Source organism: Homarus americanus, unplaced genomic scaffold (assembly GCF_018991925.1).
Source record: "Homarus americanus isolate GMGI-L3 unplaced genomic scaffold, GMGI_Hamer_2.0 scaffold25827, whole genome shotgun sequence".
Lineage (NCBI taxonomy): Eukaryota > Metazoa > Arthropoda > Malacostraca > Decapoda > Nephropidae > Homarus > Homarus americanus.
This window is the reverse complement of record NW_024738300.1, coordinates 12,609,471-12,637,069: the sequence shown is the minus strand read 5'-3', so window position 1 is coordinate 12,637,069 and position 27,599 is coordinate 12,609,471. Positions and strand designations below refer to the sequence as shown.

The window sequence follows — 27,599 nt, the reverse complement described above, 5'->3', positions numbered from 1 at the left end:
ATTTAATATAACAAATAGGCCTCTATAAAGAAACAATTTAAAAATAATGAACAAGTGAAATACAACAGTGATAAATACACCTGCTGACCAAACACCATGAACAGAAAGACAATTAACAGTGTTCAACAGTACAGTAAATCCTCCCCCCCAAAAAAACTAAAGATGTTTCATAAGTGTACATATATTTCTGTCTTCTTTGCTATTTTAACTATAATATATTCACCAAACTACAATACCCATATCATAGGGAAAGTAGGTACCATCTGATCTTTTATATTTTATTTAATTACAATAAGTTTGACAATTTGCAAAATCAAAAATTATCTCCTATAAAACTATTTACATGTATTCTTAAACTGTCCATCTTCTACATATGAGAGTGGGGGCACCACTTCACTGTAAGAGGTGAGAACATCCAGCTGCTTATCTGGGGTTCATCAACACATCAAAATCAGATAACATGTACCGTGCATCAACCTACGTTTACTGTCCCACAATGTACGTGTAATGGCTCTTATTCAAATGACAGGATATAAATACTCCAAATACAAATAAATTATATATGCATAGTCCATGGGAGCAACTTATGACCCCTTACCATCCTCATTTATAACCTTTTAAATGCTTGCTTCACAAATGTATTACAGAAATACAGAGTCAAATGCAAGCTTATATACTGATCCAACAAAATACAGAAACAAACTTTTTTTTAAAGTTCCCACCTCCAAGAAACTTAAATTTCAGTTGCTAAAATATGGAATTAATACTCAATTCGTTCCTCATTTCTGTATTATGATAAATCAAAATTTATGCAACTATATAGGACAGAACCTTGGAAAGCATTGTGGAGATTATTGTTTGAGCACCATTAATTCTCAGTCTCTCTACAACAAAAATAAGCACAACCTGGAGAAAATTGCTATCAATAACTAGCATACCAAACTAAATAAATTTCTTTATTTCATGTTTATATATCACATAATTATATAATGTAAATATATACAAGTAAACTGCCACAAACTGATAATACAATACACCCAAAACTTCTGTTTCATAATTTTGACATCTTGACTGTAATCTCCTTATACCTGAGCTCAGTCTAGTAGGGGCTAAAGTATGAATGTTGAGCCACCTTAGCCCTAAATTTTCAATGTTTACTTTAAAAAATTGTCTGCCCATAAGTAAATCATTCTAATTCTTAATCATAAATACATTTTTCACTTACAATACGTTTTAATGCTGTTTAGAGTTTGAATTTCAACACAAATCGGTGATACGTCAAACGTACAGTAGGAGTCTAAAACAAATATAGTTCAGTGGGTAACTGATGAAACTTTCCATTATCAATTTAGAGACTATCTCATGGTAGGGAATTCATTCTCTTCTGGAAGAAACTTACAAGCAGCAATACAATGTACTCCTCATTTGTTGAGATATAATTAATAATACCCCGTACATAAATCTTTCCTTTGGTAAGCTGTGTAAATCCCACAGCAACACAATACTACTATAGGTATATATACCAATAAATAAATAAACTTTCCAAAATTAGGCTACTCTCTCCTAGTCCAAGGAAATTGGCAATATAAAGCAGCATATTGTTCTTGTCTGGAGAATATCTATTAAATCAGTTGTAATTTCCACTACTACTGTGCTCCAGTGACAATGTGGTGATTGGGTAGTGACACCTTTGTATTTTCCAGATGTTTTGTTAATTAATACCCAGCACAAGACCTGCCTAATCTATACATGTGTCATAATGATGGCATGGTGTAAGCCAGTAATCAATCAATAAAAAATTCTACCCATTAAACCCTTTGATATTAATTTTTTTATTATTTAAAACAGTAAGGAGAAACACTGCTTGTCACAAATGGGAAATTCACCTCTGTCAATTTGGTGGGGAATATGGCACCCAGCACTGGCAAGTGAAGTGCTGCTATCAGTTGTAGAACTTACATTCACACACACAATCACTTGACCTTCTAACGATTTCTCTAAAAGAACAATAGTTTTGTGACATTCCAGTGATCATAGTGAATTGTAACTCATTCCAGCTGATAGGATCCTCACATTACTATAGGATATTAGAATTTCCCTGGCTCATTAACAACAAGCACGTGAACTTGGACACAATGCTCATAAATTATCTGATCCATTTTAAAACTTAACTTCAAAAGTAATATATAAAGAAAATGGTGCAATTGTGGAAATCTACTACAGTAGATTATTTTGTAAATTGGATTAGATAACTTATGAACACCCTGTACTTCTCCCAGCTTTACATCTCTGCTGGAGGGGTTTGGTTCTCTTCAAATAACTTAAAATTATTAGAATGCTTTCATTTATCACCAAGGCTTTACTAATCAACTGGGGTGTCAAGAGGCAAACACTGCCAAGTCTAATTTTATAACTTATATTGTTTCTTGGAGGTGGGAATAGCACTAAATCTTGAAGACAAGCAAAGCACTTGACATAAACTTCATATATAAGTCATGGCTTTCACTGTTGAGGTTTTATTCTCTTAACAGTCTTATTACAGGTTCTCCAGTAATAACAACCTCAAAAACAAAATTATCCTTATTTTGAACACAAAATACAGTACAAGCTACACATTTTTCTCTCTTCTTTGTAAATTAATAACCAAATTGTAAATTTTTAATAAACAAATCAAAGATAACATTTAACAAATAAAAATACACTACGTATATTGTATCCTCATGTTGAAATTTTCTAATTTCTGGAAGTGTCAAGACTCAGCGATCAGACTGATGGCTGATAAAAGGCGATATTCATCCTTGCAACAGAGCATTCTGTAATTGTTTCTCCCGTGTGAGGCTCTGCTAGATACACACTACCATCGCAGATGAGACTTGTTGAACAAAATAAACCTGTAACAAATATTAATTTGAACTTATTTACCAGGAAATGTGCGCTACATTATGCTGATAATGCAATGATCATGAAAACTACTTTACTACTGATAAAATAAATAATCCTTAATTCATTATAATTATGTCTCAATACTGCATTCAATTTATATAAGAGAGAATACATTCAGGAATAAAAAAATGAAGAAGTATCTGAATTTCTTTTTCAATGTGACAAAAGGGAAATTAATAACCTCATGGCATCCATGAATTGCAGTGCAAATTATGTAAGAACCTTTATCTATTATAACATACAGTATATGTGAATTTTTTAATGTATTGAGTTATCCTACAAACAATCTTTCTCTCATTCTTCAATCATAATAGCCACTGCTGACTAACCAAGAGAATAGCCTGGCAATCCTGTTCATTAGAAGGGATTAATTAACTTTTCATATAAATTCATCAGAAAAAATGGCAAAATTTATATTGAAAACACATTTTGTTCAGCCTCACAGGAAACAGGAAAATTAAGTCAAGGTTTTGTCTATATTTAAAAAAATCTTCAGGAATAGGGATTAAATGTCAAAAAGGATGTACAGTACATTTACTATCTGGCTTCACTACTACAAAGACGACAAACAGTAGAGAGTAAATTTAGCTATGACCTGGCCTAAAGTTATACTGTACTCATGTGTGTTGGTAAAACTGGGGAAAAAATAATCCTTAGGACAATGAAACGTGAGGATTATTGTATTTTTATTTCTGTAGTTGTATGGGCCACAGATTTTCAGGTGCGCTAGTGAATACCAAGACAATTTAATTCATGCAACCATCCAGCTACAATATAACAATAACAAAGTTCACTTAATTTGTAATTTCTGATGAATTAACACCTAGAACAGTGTAGCCACTGGTCAAAGAAGAAAAGTGCAATATGAAATCTTTGGGAGCATTTGGCTTTAGATAGGAATGGAGTGAGGTAACATGTGGCATTGAGGGTCATGTACTGTACCTGCAATTTAAGTGTTGGATGAGGAGTGTTGTTTTATAAGTGGGATAAACAAGGCAGAATAATGGAATGTGCACATTTGTACTGTATATTCAATTTGATATTTATTCATTTGTCCTTAAGATGTCTTGCAATATGTTATAAGATCTTAGCTCTGCATTTCAGGGATAATTGCAACATAGAAAGATAATTTTAATGCAGAGTAGTATCTCTATGGCTCAGACCTTTAGACTCTTGGAACCTCCATTGGATGATATGGAAAAATCTGACAATATTTGTTAAGCAGTATAAACCTTGTACAAAACCAAAACATAAGAGTAATAAAGATTACAAAGAAATAAAAGACTAGAAAAGAAATTTGTAAGAATAAGAATGGTCTAGGTGATAATTTTAAAAATCCACTACAAAGATATTGGACACACAACACTAAATAACGATCTCAATTCCTTCAGCTGCCTTTATGTATGATGAATTTAGTCTGAGGGTGGGGGTGGCCTTCTATTCCTCCAAATCTACTATACCTTGCCATCATAATATTAGTCTGAGGTAAAAAGAAGCTACGACACTTTTTTTGTCAAAATTCTGAGCTCGTCACCTATAAAGGGATGATAATGTGGACGAATTTCATACAACCTATAAATGAATATTGTTTGCGGTAACCTCACTAAATCAAGTTTAACCGAACCATACCTAACAAATTTAAGTACAGCAAAGACTGTATTAAATAAAATTTAAGTAAATTTTACCACATAAGCACTGATTTCCATGAAGTTATAGCAATACACAAAAAAATTAATCTTTATGTTGCAAAAGTGGCTTGACACAAGAGCATGTGCACAAGATTCTTTTCCTTTCATTTTTTTTGTCATAATCATTATCCCATGCACTCTTACAGCTACAAAAGATGTGTTCTTCTATTTACATTTTACACTGTATTTCCACCACTTATATGCTTACTGGCCATTTGAGTGGTCAGTCTATTCCTGTTCCACAACAAGGCCTCAAATTTGGTTCACCCCAAATCACATTACACAAGCCAACACCATCCAGCAACAGTGCATACTTCCCAAAAACTCACTGACAATTCATGCACACACACTTACATCAGTAGAGTATTTAAAAAATAATTTCTAGCTCTTTTTATCTTTCAGTTTTACAAGAACTTAGATAATCTCTCAGCAATTTAAAGTTATCATTATCTATCGTTAATCTTGTTATCAAAAGATGCATAAAGAAGAGCAGATCATCTGGAACAGTCCCCTTAAAGGTAAAAATAAATAAAAAATCAAATAAATACATTAAAAATTTCATTAAACAAGGAAATAATAAAATGTACTTATCCTGTAGACTCACCACACTGTGTTGCTTAAGACCGCAGGTGTGGTTTCTTCAACGATATGTATCTGTAATGTTTCAATGCGAACAAGCAGTTAATGAGACAGCAGGACAAGGGCTAAGCACTTCTATGCCAAATGTTGGGGTCAAGGGAATGTCACAAAACATATTGAGAAGGATCACTAGCACAGTAACTTAGTCACCAAATGATGGAGAGGACATAATTATAAATCTATAGCTTCACTGATACAACTACAACAGAGTGAGGAAGATGACCTACACACAGGATGAAAGGTACAACCATACAGCAAGGAAAGAAAAGTGAAAGTGGTTGGTGGAATAGTGAGGACAAAACAAATGATAAGAGTCATCTGCACCCAAATATGAAAAGTACTTATACTACTGTAATCTGTGTGTATGAACCCAGTTTGATATGATTTTCTGTCACGTTTCTTAGAGAATAATTGAAGAAATGTATATGTATAAACACTATTTTAGACCAGATTTAACCCTTCACTACGGAACACCACTTTTAATATTTAATTTGCCTAATGCCAGATGATTTTATTCAGCAGAATAAGAGAGCCCTGTGTGCAAGGGGTTAATAAGAAATTTAATTTTTCTAGTGATAACAATCAAAAGGGAAAAAAGAAAATATCATACATTATATTCTTCCATCAAAGGTGACTAGGTATTCTAATTCAAGTACAAACATAATTAAAACAATTGTATGATTATAATCATAATACTATAACAAAATACTGTTACTTATATAAAACTCACCATTCAAATCACAAACTAAGATTAGACTAAACAAAAATTTAATGACTTGAAACTTTCAATTCCATTTGTCTTTAAAAAAAAAGATATAATATATATCATAACAAAGGAATTCCCACAAAATAAAAAATAACAAACTTGCATGCATGTAGTTAATAACATAGATGGCACCCTAAAATAACCATCAAGCAAGAAAATCAGATATTTTGTCAAGCTCGGATACATAACCAGTAACTCATAACTTGCCAGCAATTCACAAGACATCAATGATTAAGGACAAAGCAAAATAAAATCGGCTACAAGCCAAGTGCAAAAAAGACTTGTAAGAATTTCATTAGCCATAATTGTCAAGCCTGAGACAAAAGTCATGAAAGGCAAGACATGGGTATTGTTTATCCAACAGTGGTGATGGCTGCATCGTCAACATTGTGTGTCTGTGATTCGGTCACATTCCATAAACATACCTGTTGCCAAACCTTTCTGAAAATGAGATACGCTCCCCCATGCAACATCTCTTCAACACATTTCAATCGTAACACTTGATAACTAACAGTACCTAGAATGTACTAAGCAGACTTTGAGACTATATGGAAAGTGAGTCTACTTCTTACCAAAGATGACCAGTTATCATGCTCGATCTACAATTGGTTAAAGGTGAACCTCCTTATAACTATAACTAACCGAGTACCATGCTTGAGAGATAGATATTGTGACCATTACTAACCACGTATCGTGCCAAAGAACATCTACCATGCCAGAGATACTCATGACCCATAGTCAAAACATGAGGTGGTTACTGCCACTAATGGACACCCACCCTGAGTAATACAATATACATGGCAGGACCTATATTTCTGAAAATAGGTACTTCACACTAAAAAATTGCTAAGATCTAAACTGACGATCTTTTTCACAAGTTATTATTATTTATTCCATTTCATCATCACCATTTCGGTGAAATCTTTACAAAACTGATCGTTTGACAACTTATTCAGCTTTGGTCTTGTTTCAATCCACTCTTTAAGAGTTTAGTATACTGTCCTTGACTTATTATATGCATTAACTGCTACTGTAACCTTTTGAGTCTGGTATTAAATTTCAGAGGATCTGAAAATAAGCCACATGCAGCCAAGAAATGAAAATACATAACTGTAATTCCTTTTCACTTTCCCAAGAGAAGCTCAGTCTTTATGTGTATCTGATACCTCAAAGTGGAAAACTATAAATAAACTGAGGTACTGGTAAGCATGCAAACTTTTAGTTTGAGCTTACAAAGGTAAAAGTGCTTTTAAAGAGTTAAAATATTCCAGTACTGTATCTATCAGTTATTTATGAAACAACATTCCTTCTCCATGAGAGTTCCCCTTCTAGGGTGTGACCAGAAGGGTAATACCTTAAAATAATCATGAACATAATGAAGTACTGGCCAGCTTCGACGAGGAATACAAACATTTTAGGCCAAAACTCAACATACAATAATTACACATTTTGATACTAAGAAACAAACTAAAATAATTATTGATTTGATTATAAGATTTGAAATGATATTAGAAATACAGGTTGAACCACCTGGTCTAGCACCACCCGTGGTCCGCTAAGAGTTTTTCTTGTCATGTCGTGTTTTTCTTATGCTTTCCCAGTGCCAATAACTTAAAATTGTGTAACAACACTAATACCTTATGTTATGATGGCTTATTTACCGTATACAGTATACTCGAATATATTTCTAGCTTTTTTATCAAATTTTTATGTAAAAAGTAGGGGGCTGAACAAAATAAAAAATGCATAATATTTTTTGAGAGGACATTTGTGTGGTTCCATCAGTAATTTACAGTGAACGATACAAGCTCGCAGTAGGCGAACCTTACCAGTAAGCTCCTTTATCCTGGGTTTGCCTACCATACCCCTAGATTCTTTCTGTATTTACAGATAATTTTCTATTTCCATGTATTAACATCACTGGTGATATTGTTGCCACATTAGACTCAACACTATAGCCACATCCCCCTAGCCCTCATATTACCAGGCCAAGCTGTGAGCTATATTATGGTTACTTTTCAACGTGTAATTTTGGATGGATAAACCTATAGGTAACTTTCTTCCTTTTTTACCCACTGCTGTGGGCTGTATATAAGACAAAACCTATGATTTACTCTCATAAATATACAGGGTTAGCACATCTACAGTTAACTTCATTTACAACATTATTAAACAGGGCAAGGGCACTACTCTAAATACTATATAATATACTAAATGGATGCACAACCGTTCTCTTATGTACTTACCTATCAAGTTTTTCCCAGAAATCCAAGAACCTAGCTCTATCTAAATGTCGACGGACACGGCTCAAATTGATGATATGCACTGCCCATTTTGAAATGTTGTTGTCTAAATTCATTTCTTCAAACTTGATGTGAAATGCACAAACTGTAAGAGATGTATTACTTTAATATTCTGAAATTAGATTTTACAGAAGTTATAGTTATAGTACCCAACCCAATGCTTATGATCATTAACACTACTTTCTCCAAAATTAAATGTTTTTCTTATCCCATACCTACACCCACATGTTCAATTCATCAGATACAATTCAGTAGCTTTTCAGACTTTGTTTGTCAAAACTTATCGGAAGACTCCTGGATCCAGTAATCATAATTCAACTTAATAAATTCTGCTGATAGGAAGATAATAGTTTGCTCCACATGTGTAAAGTTATCTACAACTTCTTTTTTTGAAAGGTTTACCTAAGTTATAATTCAGGATAGAATATCCATTTTAGAGAGCTTGAGGAACATATAACTTTAAGTTCCCACCTTTGTATGGCTTAAGCATAACTTACTTCTATTGAAAATCTCTACCGGATTGCCCTCATGTGGCCAGCCCTTAAACTGCCAAGCTGGACCCATGGCAAATACAGCTACAACACGGTCCCATTCAGCATAGTTGAGTTTGGAAGGGTTGTCTGTGACACGGTAAGGTACAGTGAGACCACCAGCTTTGGGCCGCTGAATAAGAATCTCTGTTTCACGTTTGGTGCCTTGCTGTCGTTTCTCTTCAGAAGTAACAAATCTGAAATAAATACACAGCATGAGCTGGTAACAATACACCCATAAGTGTTATTATAAGAATACACCAAAACATACTTTTTAGTTACCAGTCAGAAGTGACTGCTTCCATTGATGGCAAGAAGACCTCTCCAAAAGTGATGGAAAAGATGCATGCAACCAGCTTGAGAAGTTTTATAGACAAAACAAGTGCAAAAAAAATCTAATGGTATTCAAATTTGCATTAAAATGAACTTACTTCATATCTTGTAGTAGATCCTTAGCATTAAGCATTGTGATTAATGATGTTGGAGAGTTGGGTACAATAATGATTGGAGTACGTGAAGGCTTCTTCATCTGCTGACCAGGTACAGGCTAAAATTATGAAAAATATATAGAGCTAGCACATCCACATAAAAAAACAGCTGAATAAAGAAATGAAGAACCATTAACCTGGGGGACTATAAATTCATTAATCACTGACTAAAATAGGAGAGGGCCATTTATCATTCTATACCCAAAATAAAATGAGACAGGATATCAGTATACAGTACCCAGACTAAAATTTTAAGCCACTAACAAAAGACGCTAATAACATCCACCGTAAATCATTTCAATGTGCAGAGAGAACAAACAAACCTGCTCCTAGAAATTCCAAACTTAAGCATGTTCCACCATCTCTCATGTTGCTCTCCTGTGATATACAGGTATACTGTATATGAGAACCAATATTGCCCAAATCAAAATATAATCAAACTCTTAAGGACTGCAAGAGAATATTTCTGGACTCCACGAAGGCAGTATCACCCGTCACAGAAGGCATCCAAAAAAATTGTGTGAATGCAAGAAACAAAAGAACTGAAAATGAAAGAAGGCATATCTCTAGTTTATCCTCCAAAGGAAAGAATGCAGCTTCTCAACAAGAAGAAACAAACACTATACCCTGTACTTCAAAATAGACCCAGAAGAATAAGAGAACAAACCCCCCAGCCCAGGAAAAACTGGCTACTCTGTCTGGCTTTTTCAAATCTTACAAATATAGTAAATTTTCTTATAAAATTGTAGACAAGCTTGCAAAACAAGAGAATATGGATAAAAAAGTCTTTACTTACCTTAAACTCTGCAGGTGGATGTTTTTCTCCAAGCACAATTACATTATAATAACAAACAATAATAGCAAGGGGCCCACCTGTTGCTGATATTTGGATGTTGGTAGGCGGCAGTGTTACCACACGGTAGTCAGTGAGTTATGTTTACTTATTTACTTTACTTATTTTTCACAAGGTAGTCAATAGATGTTGGCCACAATTTAAGGGTAAAGGGACCTTCAAGATGAATGGAACTGCTTACCTCAACAGATGGTTAGTTCTACAAATGTAGTGACCTCCTATAGATGTTTGCTTAAGCATTAAGTTTATCAAGATGTCAGGGAAAATTACAGACTTCTGACTACACTTAGTAGTGCCAGTAGCCAACCTAATTCAGTACCAATTACAGTCCCACAATTAGATGAAGATCTGCACACACAAGCCTGATTCCTTCATCCATAGTGCACATAATTAACATAGGGAATACAATGTTATATCCACCATTACCCACCTTTGTTTGAGGAGTTAGATCAGGCTGTGGAGCCATCTTATGACTCTGGCTGCCCTCAGTCACACTCTTTAGAGAGAGACCGTGGTAGGTTCTCATTGTGTCGATCTTGAAGCCCTCAGTTTCTGCCATGTAAAGTTGAAAAGTGCAGTGAATGAAGTTAATGATGACAGTAAATTAATTTCTGACATAATAAAAAATTGACTTCGTGAGAGATTACATAAAATCTGTTTAGAGAAACAAAGCCTACATCATAAGAACTGTACTGTACCATTTCAAACTATTTAAGAGTATCACACTCACTAAATGCTCTCTCTGTGTTCCTCTTACTTGTGTACTTCCTTCTAATTGTAACCTGCTTTCTCCCTTCAACACCCTTCCTCCATACATTTACCTTGGAGGGGAGGATAGTAATCTGATTCTCAACAACAAATAATCACCACTACTCTTGTCTGAAACCTATATTAAGTACAAGCTGGAAAGGCTAAGACACAGATCCCCCAGGTAATGTCTACATCCCATACCAGTAATAAGACATTTTATTTTACAAGTTAACCCTTCACTGACAGCCATCATTGGTGGAAGTTTCATGTTCCTCGCATTCCATTTTGGGCACATTGGCGGGGAGAAGGTAATTCCTAGCCTCCGATTAATGGTTAAGTACGACTTTCTGACTACATACCTTCTTTGCCCTTAAACCTTTCCTGGTCGTATCGTGAGTAACCAGCAGGCTGTTGTTGTACTCTTGATACTGGTGTTGGGACAGGGTTGGGTGCTGTTGTTCTTAGTCGACCATCCTCACGAGCCTTGATTGACTTCAGAAGTCCCATTATGCTTGTTGCAAATTGCTGTGTAGTGTGACAATTTTTATGAGTGACATTTTATTTTATCAAAAGTAGTTCAGTAATTGATTTTTTATTTTGACTGAATATCCTATTTTGAACCTTGCTAATTACTCAAAGATCAATTATTTATTCCCAGTATTTGTTTTACCTTTTTTCCATCCAGCATTACCAAATTTATCAAAACAATAACTGTCACCAATTCATTTGTAAACACATTTACTTATGTTTAGTAGCCATTTCACTTTCCATCATCTTAGTTATAATCCCATTTACAAATTATTTATTTTCAGAAACATTACAGGTCTTACCTATTCCTTCTTTGACTAAATCATTCCACTAATAGCATTCTGCTGATTTTCAATACAGTATACTGCTCAACTTCGGTTAACCCTCAATTTTGTTTGGTCAGATTTATGACTGATAGATACCTACTGTACAGCCTGAAAGGATTAGAAGACACATAACACTCACCTTGCCAGAACTCTGAAGAATAGTTGTTCTGGTTCTCCACTGGCGCTCCTTTGTTGTGATATCTTTAGTAACATCTATGTCAAATTCCAGCATACCACGCAGGTCTGTACCAAGGCCAAAATCATCGTCATCTTCCTTGATCATTGTTCTCTTAACAGCCAGACGCTTTGCTTTGATAGCTGCTATTTTTTCAATTGACATAGCTTCAGACAAGGACCTGGATAAATAGAAAAAACACTTTCATAAAATTTAAATATATTCAACTGACATGAAATATCTTGAATCTTTTAAACACAAGGATGAGTTGGTCCAAGTTGCCCTTATAACAACAACATGGAAAATTTAAAGAACTGCTCACTTTCCCAATAATGATCACTTTTCCTTTGTCTGTTAAACTTCAGATTATTTGTTCATAGCAAAAATTCCCCATTTCACTCTTCTCATAATAAATTTATCTTTCCTTTTGTTTCCTACAGCTGGTGTTTACTGGCTCAAAAAGCCCAGCTCCTTTCAAATCAAAGTCATCATCAATTCCTTTGCTGTAAACTGCTGTAATTGCTCATTATGTGTTAGTTAAATCCTGTCATAGCAAGTCATAAATGCACAAAACCTATATATTTCATACTTATACTGAAGTGGTATTCTATTAAGCATGAAAAGGAACTCAAATATTTAAAATCATGGGTTATTCACTCAAAGATATTTATTTGAAAAGCTTCTCAAAATACTGTTCTTGCCTCACACTCCTATACATTTGTCTCTTCCTCATATCTCTTTCAAATTCATTCAGCTTAACTCAAATACCTGTAGGCATATTAAACTTAAATATACTGCAATAAACTTTGTGTTCTTTGTGTTCATACAATAAACTTCACTGGCTGCACTGTCATACAATACTCCAAACAACAAAATTTAACACAATAAATCGAAGGTTAATTATCAAATTTAACACAAAATCAAAGAAATGCAATAATTTTCGTTCAGGATTAATTTACACAAATATTATAAAGAAATCATAAATTGGCTGATGCTATTTTATCATCTAAAATCCTCTCTCTTTCATTTAAATGGCATGAATTATCATTTTCATTTTCTCTCGCCGGAATGTTGTATTTCATCATTACTGCACCTATCAATGTTGCTGACAATGGATGATTTCTTTGGTGCATCAAAGCGAAGGGCAAGCTGTTCTTTAATTTTCTGTACATCACTGTCATCGTAACGTGGCTTCTTAGCAGCGCTGTCTGATGTATCCTCCACAGTTCGCTTTACCTGCAAAACAATGTCATTTAGTGTGCAGTTAATGTGACTCACAGTAGCATATAGAATTCCTGAGAAGACAGAATAAACAGTTTACAGCTTTTAAACTAAAATATCTGAGCTTGATATCCATTACGGACGGTTTTACATCTATCATCTAATAATCTATTAGTTCCTTTTTGTCGCCAACATGTGATCGACAAGACAAAATGAGACACAGGGTTCTAACTCCGGTAGGGTGCGGCCGTGTGCCCTAGACCAAAGTTTCTTCTTGTTGATCTCAAGTTGGCAAAAAAATGTATGCTCGTGTGGCCGCACCCTTATACTGTACGTACATAAAAAAATTTGTCTATTGTAGAAACTAAGATTAGTATGCAATACTTAATAACATTGGGAGTTAAAGAAGCTACAAAAAGAAATTAAAAGAATTTACGGTAAGCAATGCTTTACCAACCTGTGTGGGAATTTCCAAAGGTGCAGATTTGTCAATGGCTGTGGCTGTCGAAGTCTCCCCATTGAGGTATGCCAAAAGTTCTTTACGATCTGGACGACGTACCACAGGAATATTCTCAGCCTGTAGAGTGTAGATAGGCAGTGTTTTATAAGTTACATGATCCATAAATTGAAATCTTTACCAAAAAATAAAATAATATTAAAACAATACAGTAATTAGCAATTTTTAGGGATGTTATAAAAAAAATCCTTCATTTCTAGCAACAATATAACTCACAAGTACAGTATTTACATCATGCCCAAATTGTTTATAAAGTACAGTACTAATAACCCAGATCTTTTCCCCTTACCCAGAGCCCTTAAAACTATGAATATCAGATTGTCCCTTAAAAACAGGTCAGATGAAGGCACTTCTAACACCCTAGGAGTAATAACTAGTCCCATGAAGGTCAGTATGGATGACATACAGTAAATGCATCTGGTGATGGCAACCCATGCTTATCTCCATCATGGAAGACCAAGTTGCTGCCAAATGAGGGAGACAGGAAACCCACTCTAGAACTAGACAGTTTCACAACCATGAACCCCAGATACACTCATTAAGTTTGAAAAATGGTGTTAGAACTTACAGCAGCTTTCCGCACATATGAAGGATGTGTAAGGCTGACATGCTTGAGGAGGAAGAGTAGACATTCCAATGTGTAGTAATCTTTGGGAGCTCCATCCTTGCCAGAACTGTAATGAAACACGTCACATATAACTCAGTACTGTACACTTGGCTTCATGGAATTTATAGCCCATAAAATGTCTCTCTCCATGCAATCCTATAGTACTGTAACATACACTGACATAGACTAGATTGTACTGTACAGATACATAGCTATACAGTATACATATTAACAGTATTGTAAATTATCATTATTGTCACAAGTAACTTCACAAAGAAAGTGGCACGGAACATTATCACTACTGGTAATTATTTTGTATGTTTTAATGGCTTTTCATGGCATATTTTACTGATGAGATTGTTTTAATTCATAGAATCAAGATGTGGCCATTTTTTTTAATTCCTACCAATCATCATGGTAACATTCTGATGGTTCTAAACTACAGTAAACTAATTATGAGTTCCATATGAGTTGTGATGCCTCATGATAGTGGTACCAGTTATGTGAAATGTCTACCCCTTTTCCCAACAATATCAATAAAACAAGGCAAAATGCAAGTGACAGTTAGCAATATCCCTCTTATTTTAAGCTACATATACTTATAATCAACCAGCCATAACTAAAATCACCTGCCACCATTTGTGGCAGAGTTGGATCTAGTTGTGTCTGTTTAGATGTGCAGAACAGATGTTTTGGGTTATGAGCATGGCTGGACGTGTGCAGTATAGCACCTGGGTAAAAAAAAATTGAGGTAGAAATTTCCCATAAGACTGGTACTGTCTTTTCATGCTTTAATTTTGAGTTAAGAAAGAGCTAAGTTCTCTTCTATAAATATTTTTGTTTAAAATTCGTTTTAAGTCAACACGAGATTTCATATCTATTTATATAGGGGAAAAAAACTATTATATTTCCATTGCAATTTTTGTTTTTTGTATTTTTGACTTTTCAATAGCACACGTGTTACTATTTGTGTTTCACCCATTCCTCTTCATATTTTTCACTACCCTAAATATATTATCTTTTTAATTATGAATCGATATTTAAGAGTAACATTTCTTGTCCATAAGCTTAGTTTTTAATATATTTACCCTCAAACATTACATGTCTACAGTTGATGGCCCATGTTATCGTCTGATCTGTTTATTTACAACCAACCCTCTCGGTCTGAGCATACTCTCACGTCCACAAAAAAGGTAAAATTACACCATGGAACTTCAAAAATTTTGCTTTCATTGGTACCAGATATCAAAATACTTTAAGTACTTTCTGTTTAATATGGCAGGGGATTGGGGAGCAGAGTCCCCTACTAGGAAGTTAAGTAAGGTTAGGTCAAATTTCTAGAAAAAAGGCTCATTTGCAATGGAGATGGTCAGATTGGTGTGAAACAACACAAAATACACGAGGTAAACCTATTATTTTAATAATTTGGGTGAAATTTTCTTTATGCACCCGTCTTTCTCTCGCTGTTATTAATATGTATTCTGTAATATTTACAAAATCCTAAGGCCCCTTTCTTCTATGATAATTCAGCCGGAAATTAAGGATAATCAAGATATTAATTTTTAAATATTATTAAATTCGCTCAGTAACAAATGTCGCCATGTCTTATTTACCTTGAGGAGATGCTATCTGTGCATCACACATGTGCAATATTGACTGACGTCATCCAGTTGTGACCAATGATGTATCGATATCACCACGCGTATTTTTTTTACCAAACACATTTAATTTTTTTTCAAAGGAAACAGCCTAGGTAATTTCTTTGACCAGTCTCACATAGCCGTGGTGGAGGTTGGTTGTCATTTGTGCTCCTACGATTATTTTTAAGTTTATTGCCGAGTTTTACGAGAAAGACGATCATTCTATCCAATTCTTGCGTATCCCTGGTCCTTCCACTTCTAACCAAGGTAATGTACTTTTGGACATGGCATGCCCATAGTTTTTAACTACTGAGACAGTTAGGTTAGTTTAAGCTAGGCCTACCAGGGATCCAGGGGCAGAGCCCCCAGCTAGGTTAGATGATTCGTTTTCTCCCCCACCCAAAAACCCCGATTTCTCAGGCTCTCCCCCCCCTTATTGCTGGGGGGTGGGGGCAAAAACTAATGATTTCCGGCGGAAATGAAAATCAAATTCTTTCGAAACTCATCAAATATCACCAGAAAAACATATTTTTAATATCCAAACAAAGATCAGTGCATAATTAAAAATTGACCATTACCCATTTATCTCATACAGAATAATTCCCTCAAGTTGCTGGATAACATGTACTAGTGTCTTCCAAGCAATAAGTGAAAGCGTTACTCATCGCACCATACGAGTGTTTAAGTCTCGGAAACAACAGCACACAGAGCCATTATGCAATTTACTTGAGCCATAGTGTTCATGTAAATAATCTGACAGTTTCTGCTAAAATCAAGACCTTATGGCTAATTAGCTGATGACATTCATTAAAAATTTATACCCCGTAGTAACGCCATTTCACTGTGAATCTTATTTATTTCATGAATTATGGCTTAAACTTCTTTTTAACATTTACTAGACGCGTATCATGAATTATTCTTCTAACTTTTTCTTCCACAAGAGAACCTTTCCAAGTTCCAGGCATCAAAACTCACGAGTTTCTCTCTAATACCACGTAAAAAAATATAAAATTCTTGTCAAGGGGAAATATAAGAACTCATTATACTGCCTTTGAACTCATCACTAAATACATCAGGGATAAACATTTGGTTAATTCTACAATGTTTCTGGCCAGTGGTTACATCAAGCTGCCAGATTTTCCTGAAGGCTAGTGTAAACAATCTAATTTCCCCACCCCAGGCTGGAACTACACGTTTACTTACCCATAAACCAAGTAATTAGTCTTCACTGTCTTCGGCCATGAGAACTCTCCAAAGATTATGTTGTCTACTTTGGTAATAATCTCCTTTTTATTGACATTGTACTGGCGTAGTAAACTCAGTGGGTCCGCCATATTGAAAACACTGAGGGTTCACTGCCAAGACTAACTTCATCACTACGCAGGAATAGTAGATAATAATGTATTTCACTACAATAAACAAGTAATGTATCAGTTACACCACGTCGATCATCTTTTTTTCTAGATCTTACAGAACCTTTTTATCTTTTCTTAAGTTTAATATTATTATACATCTTGTTTATTTGTAGTAAATCTGTCTTCTCAGTTGTTTTGTAGTCATATATCATTTAGGTATAAATATAACCTGTTGATTTTTTTAAGTCTATATATATTGGCAAGTCTTATATACAAACAAAAGATAATTGAAAGTTCTTGAGAAGTGTTAAGAAATATCGGAAATATTTAAACCCTAACAAGACGCAGAAGCTATCCAAATCTTAGTGGACATCTGTAGTCGTTGAGAAGTACTGTTGCTAGTCTATCAATTCATAAAAAAATTCTTTATTGCCTTAAAAATTAAGGGAAATTATTCCAAATGTGTCCATTAATAGGAACTATTAGACAATGATGGCGGACTACCATCAGCCAAGTTCAATGTAACATTGTCCTTTCATATACATTACTTTAATTTAATTTATCGTCTCAAGTCTGATCCACAGGGGACTTACACCAAGTTTCTCTGGTAGATTATATCTGTGTTAACTAAATAATGCCTAATGGTCGTTTGATTGTTTGGGGCCTCCATCATAATATGGAAAAAGGAAATCGAGACATGACTGGAGTCTCTGATCTGTTTATGTGCATTTTCAGATACTATTCTTCATCCCAAGAAATGTATAAAAAAAATATTAACCGCTTTTTTCTGATATGTTGTCCAATTAAGAATTAAAAATGTGAAAAATCCGAAAATGCGTAGTCAATTAACCCTTTACCTATATACTTTTTTTTTTTTTTTATTGGGCACTCCCCTACATCCTTGTGTAAGGTGAAGCGCAGAAGCGTTTACAGTGCCCAACAGGGAAGCATGCTAAGTTCATACTTGCCTTTATGTCTCATGAGTTAAGGGCATAGAAGCCTGAAGAGTCAATAGTTTGTGTTATCAAGTTATTGGACCTTTATATACTGTATATTATATCAACTAGCTTTTTATATATTTTTTTTATTTTTCCTCCTCCGGCAAGTTTCCCCAAGGACTATAGCTAGTTTGGCAAAGTTTCTCCAAAGCCCATAACTAGTTTGGCAAAGTTTCTCCAAGGCCCTGTACACTCAACTACTGTAATAAATATAAATATAATCTAGGACCACTTTGTGGCTCAAAGTTGCTACAATACTTTTATCCTCTTCACCACTGATCCGCTCGTTAGCCGCTTGGGCGATCAGTCGCGTCTCAGTGATGTGGGAAGATTAGATTTGTAGAAGTGATCTAACCTGACAACTCACAAACTTTTGGAAACTGTAACAGAAAAAGTTCACCTTCACGTCTCTTATCTTTGACATACATTTTCACTTCTATAGTAAGAAATGTTACAATATAATTTTTAAACTATAGTTAAGTACAGAATAAATATGTGCTACATGAAGCTCCATCCAATTAGTGTGGGCAGTCATAGAATTTGACTACAAAACAAGACAAAATTTAATTAATTTTGAAATTCAAATGCAATACAATCTTGATCCCATCTTAGCTATTCAGGGTACTAAAACTCACTGACAGAATCTCTTAATGTATTTTAATCCTTGACTACTGAAATAAACATTCTGATGTCATATAGAAAACAAGTACTGTATTCTAACAAATAAAATATAATCTACAAAATAAAAATTTACAATGAAAGTGTTATCTCTCTAAAAAAGAAATTGAAAGAAAATATAATAACTATAAATATAACATCCCAGAACTAGTAAATATGACCTTTCTGTCAAGTAGAAAATAACCATGAAAGGGTATGTTCTCCAATCAATCCTCACAAAATAATTGTTACAATCTTATTATTTTTCAACAATAAACAAACCTCTTTTCAGTATTTCATTCAATGTGTGTATTGTATAATGTACACATCTTTACCCTTTACAAAATTATGATATTCTGCTCTTCTACATGTCCGTACACTTAAAACACCAGTAGAATATTTTTTCATGTTTACACACACACACATATCACCTCTCCAACAACTAAAATTCCTTCAATTACCAGAAACCTTTCCAATTCTCATATATAAAAACTTTATTACCTTCTACCATGAGGAACAAATACTGTGTACAGTATGATGGATAATTAGATGGTACAGTACTGTGAATTAACTGAGATGAATTAACTTAAAGGTCACGATAGAGGTGAGTTGATGGCTGACTTTTTCTACCATAATCAAATAAGCCAATCTTTATGTACTGTCGTACTTTATTACACAGAATCAGTTTTTAATTTTAGGTTTGACCAGGCATACAACAGTGTGGTTTCTATAAACCCTAAAAGCCTTTATACGCCTTAAGGTTCACATCATATTTTCTTCCAATACAATTTCTAAAGATGTTCATAAGCTAAGTTTTTACATTAACCTAAGAAGTAAGTCCAAGTAAATCACAAACAAGTCATCTGCTAGTGAGGGATAATAGGCAGGATAATAGTAATTTAATAATACAGAAAACTATGTGCTGCTCTTTCACTAATAGTTATGCACAATAAATCCAAGTAACTGAAACTTAATGCAGTAAATCGATGTAACCACAAAATTTAACACAATAAATCAAAGGTTAATTATCAAATTTAACACAAAATCAAAGAAATGCAATAATTTTTCTTCAGAATTAATTTACATAACTAATATAAAGAAATAATAAACTGCCTGATACTATTTTATTATCCCAAATCAACTCATTCTCTCTCATTTAATAACATGCATTATAATTTTCACACTCTCTCCACAATGTTATACAGTATTTAATCATTATTGCATCTATCAATGTTGCTGACAATGGATGACTTTCATTCTTTAATTCTGTACATCACTGTCATCGTAACGTGGCTTCTTAGCAGCGCTGTCTGATGTATCCTCCACTGTTCGCTTTACCTGCAAAACAATGTCATATAGTTTGCAGTTAATGTGACAGTTAGGGTGTGTCAATTTAAGTGTGCAATGTGAAAAGTTTAGTTTCAAAGACTACTATAATAGTGACTAAATTATACATTTTTAAGTGCTAAATCGAAATATGGCTTCAAATCCGGATTTGACCACCCCTAGCTACTTATATTTTGAGTTGAAATTCACGAAAAATTAGCAATTTTTGCATATTTTCATTGTATATAAGAAATTTTTTTTCAGACAGACAGATTATCAGAAAGGTTTCTTGAGCTTTACCAAGGTGGCCATGTCTTACTTGCTCCTGTTCCTGGACATGAGTTCCCTACTGGCCACCTGGCCCCTGATGTATGCCTCCCTCCTCTCTTTTGAGTAAACATGTGCTACTTCAGTTGTCATCCCCACACACCTCTCTATAAACTGTGTGTGTGAGGGCCATGCATGAACTTTCATTGGTCCATCCAGAAACTCCATGATTGCAGCAGTGGTGAGGGAGCAAGTCAGAGGAAGCTCGGTTACTCCAGAGTTCCATTTACTAAGCTCCGAGAGTTTGGTAGCATCTGGGTTGACATCAGAAGTCCTCCTGGGTCTGACACTGCAGTCTCCTACCTGTGTGTCCTCATCTTCTTCACCTCTGATTTCCAGTATCCTTTTCACAGCTTCCCTCCTCTCCTCCTCCACCTCACTATACAGCATGGCCTGGAGCACAGTTCAGTGGCAGTGTCTAACATCTTCCCTAGGGACCCCAACCACATGTTGTTTGCTCAATGTCTTTCCATCCAGTGCAGTCACTAGGTGTCAAGATTCTTCGAACACTGCTGGAGACAGCTGACAACTCAAGGTCGTTTGTTTACTATCGTACGGAGTATAATATAATACGAAACGCCAAAGCCAAACCATTAATTAAGCAACGGGGAACTACATAACCAATCACCGATCCTTTTTACATTCATTCATAATTTTTAAAACGTACCTGCCAGGTGGTATCGCTGTGTCCTTTTTCTCCATTTCTACTTCCGTTGGGGTGTCAGCCACCACAGAGGTTTGAGGTCTCGAATCACTGCTGCTTGGTTCACAGGCTGCGAACCTTCCCTGTTTCGACCTTTGCTTCTCGACTCGTTCCTCCTGCTTTCTCTTCTTAGCGGCAAAAATCTTATCGTTACCACTCATGAACGCTTTTCTTTCTCCGCGTTGGTCTTGATAGAAGGCGATGTCTTGTTGTTTGTCGGCCGGTGTAAGCAGCCGGTTCTTCTCGATGTCCTCTACGGCGTCCGGTGCTCCGATGTCCCACAACAGGTCAAGTTGAGACTTGAAGTTTTCAACCTTGTCCTTTGCAGCCCTGTCCCGACTTTTTTGTAGACTTCTCCAGTGCTCCCATAACCTTGTCAGTTTCTCCCGGCACCCCCTCTCTGAGATAGTCTTGATGCGAGCTAAATTCCAGAACGTGAGTACGTTTCTCACTGTTTCTTTAAACGTCTCCTGTCTGTCACCAGATTCATTCACTGTGTGAAAGAAGAACTTCAGGACTTGACGCATCGTCGGGAGTTTACTGCCTCTAATTGACGATGCTGGCTGGCCTACTAGATAGATTTCAGTGGCAGAACAGGTAGTGGATGATGTTGGCCTGACAGTCCCCTTAGCATTCTCCCCCGACTGCGACTCACTCTCTTCCATAATTGTATGTATATAAACAGATGAACTCTGTAAGAAAAAACTGTTTTGTAATAAAACAAAATAGGGTCACATAAGAGCAATTTAATCACCTGTAGAAAATACAACATAAATAGATAACCATAAATTTACTGCCACACTATATAGCAGATTTGAGTAAATTATAAAATAACACCACAGTACCAACAACAACACAACACATGTCAAAACACTGCAAAGAAGGGCAGGGTTTTAAAGCTGCCAATGTCAACCTAGTGAATTTATAACTCCGTTAACGCAGGTAGGCTACAGCCTTTGACCTGACTTAGAAGGTCAAATAAGAGGTGCATGCAATCGAATTAGGTGTCAATGGAAAGCTGAATAGCTGCTCTAGCCAGCCATTAGGGTTAAGTAGTGAAAAGCAGCGCGATTGCTGATCTATAAGAGAAAAAGCTTGAGTTTTGACGTTTTTTCGCAAAAATTCATTTTTTATATTTGGATTCGCGACCCCTAGAACATGTTGGATTTCATTAATTCTGGCACCAATGAATTCAGGAGTAACAAAATAATGGGAAAAAACACCCCCACGCACAATTTTAAAAAAAGTGTGAAAAAATGAGCAACCCTACTGTACATTCATATTTGTCTATTGTTGAAACTAGGAATAGTATGCAATACTTAATAAAAAAGATAGTTAAAGCAGCTACCAAAAAAGGAATTAAAGTAAATAAAATAAGCATTACTTTACCAACCTGTGAGGGAATTTCCAAAGGTGCAGATTTGTCAATGGCTGTGGCTGTTGAAGTCTTCCCATTGAGGTATGCCAAAAGTTCTTTACGATCTGGACGACGTACCATAGGCATATTCGCAGCCTGTAGAGTGTAGATAGGCAGTGTTTTATAAGTTACATAATCCATAAATTGAAATCTTTACTAAAAAATAAAATAATAATAATACAATACAGTATTTAGCAATTTTTAGGGATGTTATAAAAAAATCCTTCATTTCTAGCAACAATATAACTCACAAGTACAGTATTTACATCATGCCCAAATTGTTTATAAAGTACAGTACTAATATCCCAGATCTTTTCCCCTTACCCAGAGCCCTTAAAACTATGAATATCAGATTGTCCCTTAAAAACAAGTCAGATGAAGGCACTTCTAACACCCTAGGAGTAATAACTAGTCCCATGAAGGTCAGTATGGATGACATACAGTAAATGCATCTGGTGATGGCAACCCATGCTTATCTCCATCATGGAAGACCAAGTTGCTGCCAAATGAGGGAGACAGGAAACCCACTCTAGAACTAGACAGTTTCACAACCATGAACCCCAGATACACTCATTAAGTTTGAAAAATGGTGTTAGAACTTACAGCAGCTCTCCGCACATATGAAGGATGTGTAAGGCTGACATGCTTGAGGAGGAAGAGTAGACATTCCAATGTATAGTAATTTTTGGGAGCTCCATCCTTGCCAGAACTGTAATGAAACACGTCACATATAACTCAGTACCGTACACTTGGCTTCATGGAATTTATAGCCCATAAAATGTCTCTCTCCATGCAATCCTATAGTACTGTAACATACACTGACATAGACTAGATTGTACTGTACAGATACATAGCTATACAGTATACATATTAACAGTATTGTAAATTATCATTATTGTCACAAGTAACTTCACAAAGAAAGTGGCACGGAACATTATCACTACTGGTAATTATTTTGTATGTTTTAATGGCTTTTCATGGCATATTTTACTGATAAGATTGTTTTAATTCATAGAATCAAGATGTGGCCATTTTTTTTAATTCCTACCAATCATCATGGTAACATTCTGATGGTTCTAAACTACAGTAAACTAATTATGAGTTCCATATGAGCTATGATGCCTCTACTTCCAAGCCAGGCAAATTTTCGGTAATTATTTACGACTGACCCGCCTGTGATTTAGCATAGTGAACGATTATATAAATGCCACAATTTCACTGTGGTCTATAGAGGACACTGTCGTAGTTTGTGCAAATGTTTTCTTTTTTAAACCAATCCAACCTTAACCTAAACCTAACATTAACTTTAATCTTAACCTTAACCTTAACCTAACCTAACCTAGCCTAGCCTTAACTTTAACCTAACCTAGCCTTAACTTTAACCTAACCTAGCCTTAACTTTAACCTATCCTTAACTTAAAACCAACGCATTACCGTCAAAAAGACAAGGCAGTGAGCACCTTATATGCCTAAATATCTACCAAATGAAGTTTTTTCACAAGAAATGATTATCATATCAGAACTCACCAAAACAAATAACTCGTCAGTGGGTCACTCGTTGATATTAACCTAATTTTCTCGATGTTTTGTGATAAATTGTGTTTCGATTATGAAAGAAGTGCACAGAATGAAAGTTATTCAAAATTATGAGATAAATCTATTGCATGTGTTAAATAGACCTCATTCCATGGTTGTGCGAAGGCCGCCGAGACTGAAATAATACCCAACAAGCTGCCAGACTTCCTTGAAAGTTGGTGTAAACAGTGTAAAGGGACCTGCCACTCTTTGTCATGAACAGATGAAATGTACCGGGAACTTTCCCCCCACACACTCATCATTCTCTCACTTTATGTAACTTGACAAAACCTATGACCCTTCAGGCTTTTACGCCCTTAATGTACGAGTCATAAAGGCAAGTATGAACTTTTCATACTTCCCTGTTGGGCGCTGTAAACGCTTGACCTTGCACAGGATGTAAGGGGGTGCCCAATAAACTAGCCCCCTCGGGGGCAAATCTGAATCTAAACAGTGTAAACGACTGTATTTCCCCACCCCAGGCTGGAACTACACGTTTACTTACCCAAAAACCATGTAATTAGTCTTCACTGTCTTCGGCCATGAGAACTCTCCAAAGATTATGTTGTCTCCTTCCGCAATAATCTCCTTATTATTGACATTGTACTGACGAACCATGCTCAGAGGATCCATGGTGAAGCTTGAACGAGGACGCTGAGGGTTCACTGCCTAAACTAATTTTATCACTCACTAAGTAGGAATAGCATAGAATAATGGGTTTCACCACGTTGAACAGTTAATATTTAATAGTTACTAACACCAACTTATATATTATTTATATCACATATCACTAGCTCAGGGGCGGAGCTACGGGGTGACCGAGAGTGGCCAGTGCCACCCTAGAGTGAAGCTTGGCCACCCCTCTGGCCACCCCAGTTACGCAAAGCAAAGCAGTTAGAGCAGAGAAAAAAATCATATATAAAAGCCATCCCAGAAGCTGGATGCTTCTTTTCACTTTTGCAAAAGCTATACGTCTTCATGTATAGGTCAGTGGTGCACCAAAAGTGGCTCCATGTATCCCGGTGCTCCCAGAGAACTTCAACGTGAGTGACACCCGGTGGGCATGCAGGTATATTTCCTGTCGCAATTTAATGGACAGGTTCAGTGGCGGCTCGTGCATAGGGCTGCAGAGCTGCAGTCCCCCCAGACACTCACTGCTAGGCGTATGATTCCTTTAGAGAGACAGCTGAATAATACACTACCAACAAATATATCATTTTATATGTTATTTAATTATTTTCAATACGTTGCTAAGTGAATTTTCATTAAAATCAGACCAAAATTTAAGTTACTTTCATAGTTGCTGTCAATGCTGTACGATTCATGTCTGTTATTAATTGGCGCCACAATGAGCTGCACTTGAAGCAGCTCAGTCTCGTACAACGTGTGGACGGTGTGGTTAAATCGTGCTTTCTTTAATTACCCTTTGACGATGGAAAATCGAGTGAAGTATTTGCAAAACATCAACTTTTCCCAGCTGACATTAAATGAAAAGACTGAAATCAAAGCAAGAGGAAGACCTACACCAGTTTTATCCATTGAACAGAACAGTACAAGCAGGAACAAAGAATATACACGCCAGTTTAACATCAGTGAATGACAGATTGTCTGCTTTAGCAGTGATATCCATTGAAAATAAAATGATAACAGAAATAAAGGATTTTAATGAAATAGTAATAAACAATTTTGCTACATCGAAGAGCAGACACGCCGACTTTATTTTCAATTAATACTGGTCCATCACCACCAACACTACTACCATGCCCTGGGAATTCGTGGACATCAACTACAACTCATACCTGAGGTAGGTCAAATTTGTGTATCCTACTGTTGTGTGAGGCTAATAATGTCAAATGCCAGGCCTGTGACTAGGAGGAGGGATATCTGGTCTGGGAGGGAAGAGGTGTTGGTAACGGCTGGGGACCTATAGGAGGAGGTCATAGGGCAAGTGAGGATGTAGTGAGAGAGGGTGTGAGAGTCGGGTTGGCCACAAAGTTTACAAACAGTGCGGTGAGGCTCAGGGTTGCCAATGTACTCCCATAGGTACCTGTACCCTAGGCGCAGTCTCATGTATATAAGCTGTTGAGATCGAGAGAGAACATAGAATGTAAAAGAGGAAAGTCCCTCAATCTAGATGAGTTTGTGGATACCTTTGCCAGAAATCACAAGAACCGTAGAATTCAGCTGTTATAGTCTAGATTATAATATATTTAAGGGCACAAGTGAGATGCTAAGTGAGCAGTAAAGATACTGTAGGTGTGTGCCTTTTATGCTCAACAGGGATTCTACAGAGACGCAACCTTCGTTTATATTCATTTTGTTTATTGTTACAGAAGAGTAACAGCAGCAGAGGCGTGTGTCTTAAGCTACCTTAGGTGTGTGAGGGATATTCCACTGAGGCCATACACAGATAGGGATAACAACATTAAATAATTATCTGTAGATTTGAAGCACTTATTTTTCACCACCCCAGTTTGTTACCCCAATAAAATAACTGGGTCTAACCTGGCCACCCCAGTAGAAACGTTCTGGCTCCGCCCCTGCACTCGCTTTTCCTCTCCCTCCACCCATAAACCCTGAATACCTGTGGGTTCCCCAAGATTTTTGGGGGAGAAAGGGTGATAACTCAAAAATGGCTCATTTATAATAGATATCATGGTCAAAATCATTTGAAACACACCAAAAGACATTCATGAAACTTTGTTTCAAGCTTAAAATCGCTGATAGTTCACTTATAAGGATTTACCCTCTATTTCAGAGTCCTGACCACTTTGGGCAACTAATATTGTTGGTAATTTTATTGGTTAAAATACTCGAAAAATATAAATTTCAAATGGAAATGCTATGGAATAAATTATTTTAGTTTTCTATTTCTCCCTATATAAGACTCAATATATAAATAGGTGTTGGCAACTACTAAATATTTACCAATAAGTTTAGTGTTATTTTACATCTTGCTTATTTGTGGTAAATCTATCTTCTCAGTTGTTTTTTGTTGGGCATACCTCATTTAGGTATGATAAATATAGCCTATTGATATTTTTAAGTCTATATATTGGCAAGTCTTTTGTACAAACAAAACAAAATTGAAAGTTCTTGAGAAGTGTTAAAGAAATTTCGGAAATATTTAAACCTAAACAAGACGGAGAAGCTATCCAAATCTTGTGGATATAATCCTCGAGAAGTACTGTTGATAATTAATCAATCGATTCCTAAAAAAATTTTTATTGCCTTAAAAATTGAGGGAAATTATTCCAAATGTGTCCA

At 35.7% G+C, this 27,599-nt stretch overlaps 2 protein-coding genes across 3 annotated transcripts; both read right to left on the bottom strand.

Annotated features, from left to right (window-relative positions):
• Positions 1–264: 264 nt before the first annotated feature.
• Positions 265–17,334, bottom strand: LOC121873890 (parafibromin-like). Of its 2 annotated transcripts, XM_042377764.1 has the most exons (12): positions 17,178–17,334; positions 14,296–14,401; positions 13,668–13,787; positions 13,083–13,225; positions 11,954–12,170; positions 11,320–11,485; positions 10,641–10,762; positions 9,301–9,416; positions 8,837–9,066; positions 8,283–8,424; positions 5,236–5,285; positions 265–2,891 (listed from the first exon to the last, which is right to left on the bottom strand). In XM_042377764.1, exons 1-11 carry the CDS (start codon positions 17,306–17,308, stop codon positions 5,249–5,251), a joined length of 1,530 nt encoding a protein of 509 aa, XP_042233698.1. In that variant the 5' UTR covers positions 17,309–17,334; the 3' UTR covers positions 265–2,891; positions 5,236–5,248. The 2 variants fall into 2 exon arrangements, with proteins under 2 accessions (XP_042233698.1, XP_042233699.1); XM_042377765.1 differs by lacking the exon at positions 5,236–5,285.
• A 1,633-nt stretch (positions 17,335–18,967) lies between these two features.
• Positions 18,968–24,999, bottom strand: LOC121873889 (parafibromin-like). The gene is made up of 4 exons (XM_042377763.1): positions 24,838–24,999; positions 23,361–23,466; positions 22,734–22,853; positions 18,968–20,322 (listed from the first exon to the last, which is right to left on the bottom strand). Exons 1-4 carry the CDS (start codon positions 24,963–24,965, stop codon positions 20,245–20,247), a joined length of 432 nt encoding a protein of 143 aa, XP_042233697.1. The 5' UTR covers positions 24,966–24,999; the 3' UTR covers positions 18,968–20,244.
• Between the last annotated feature and the right edge of the window lie 2,600 nt (positions 25,000–27,599).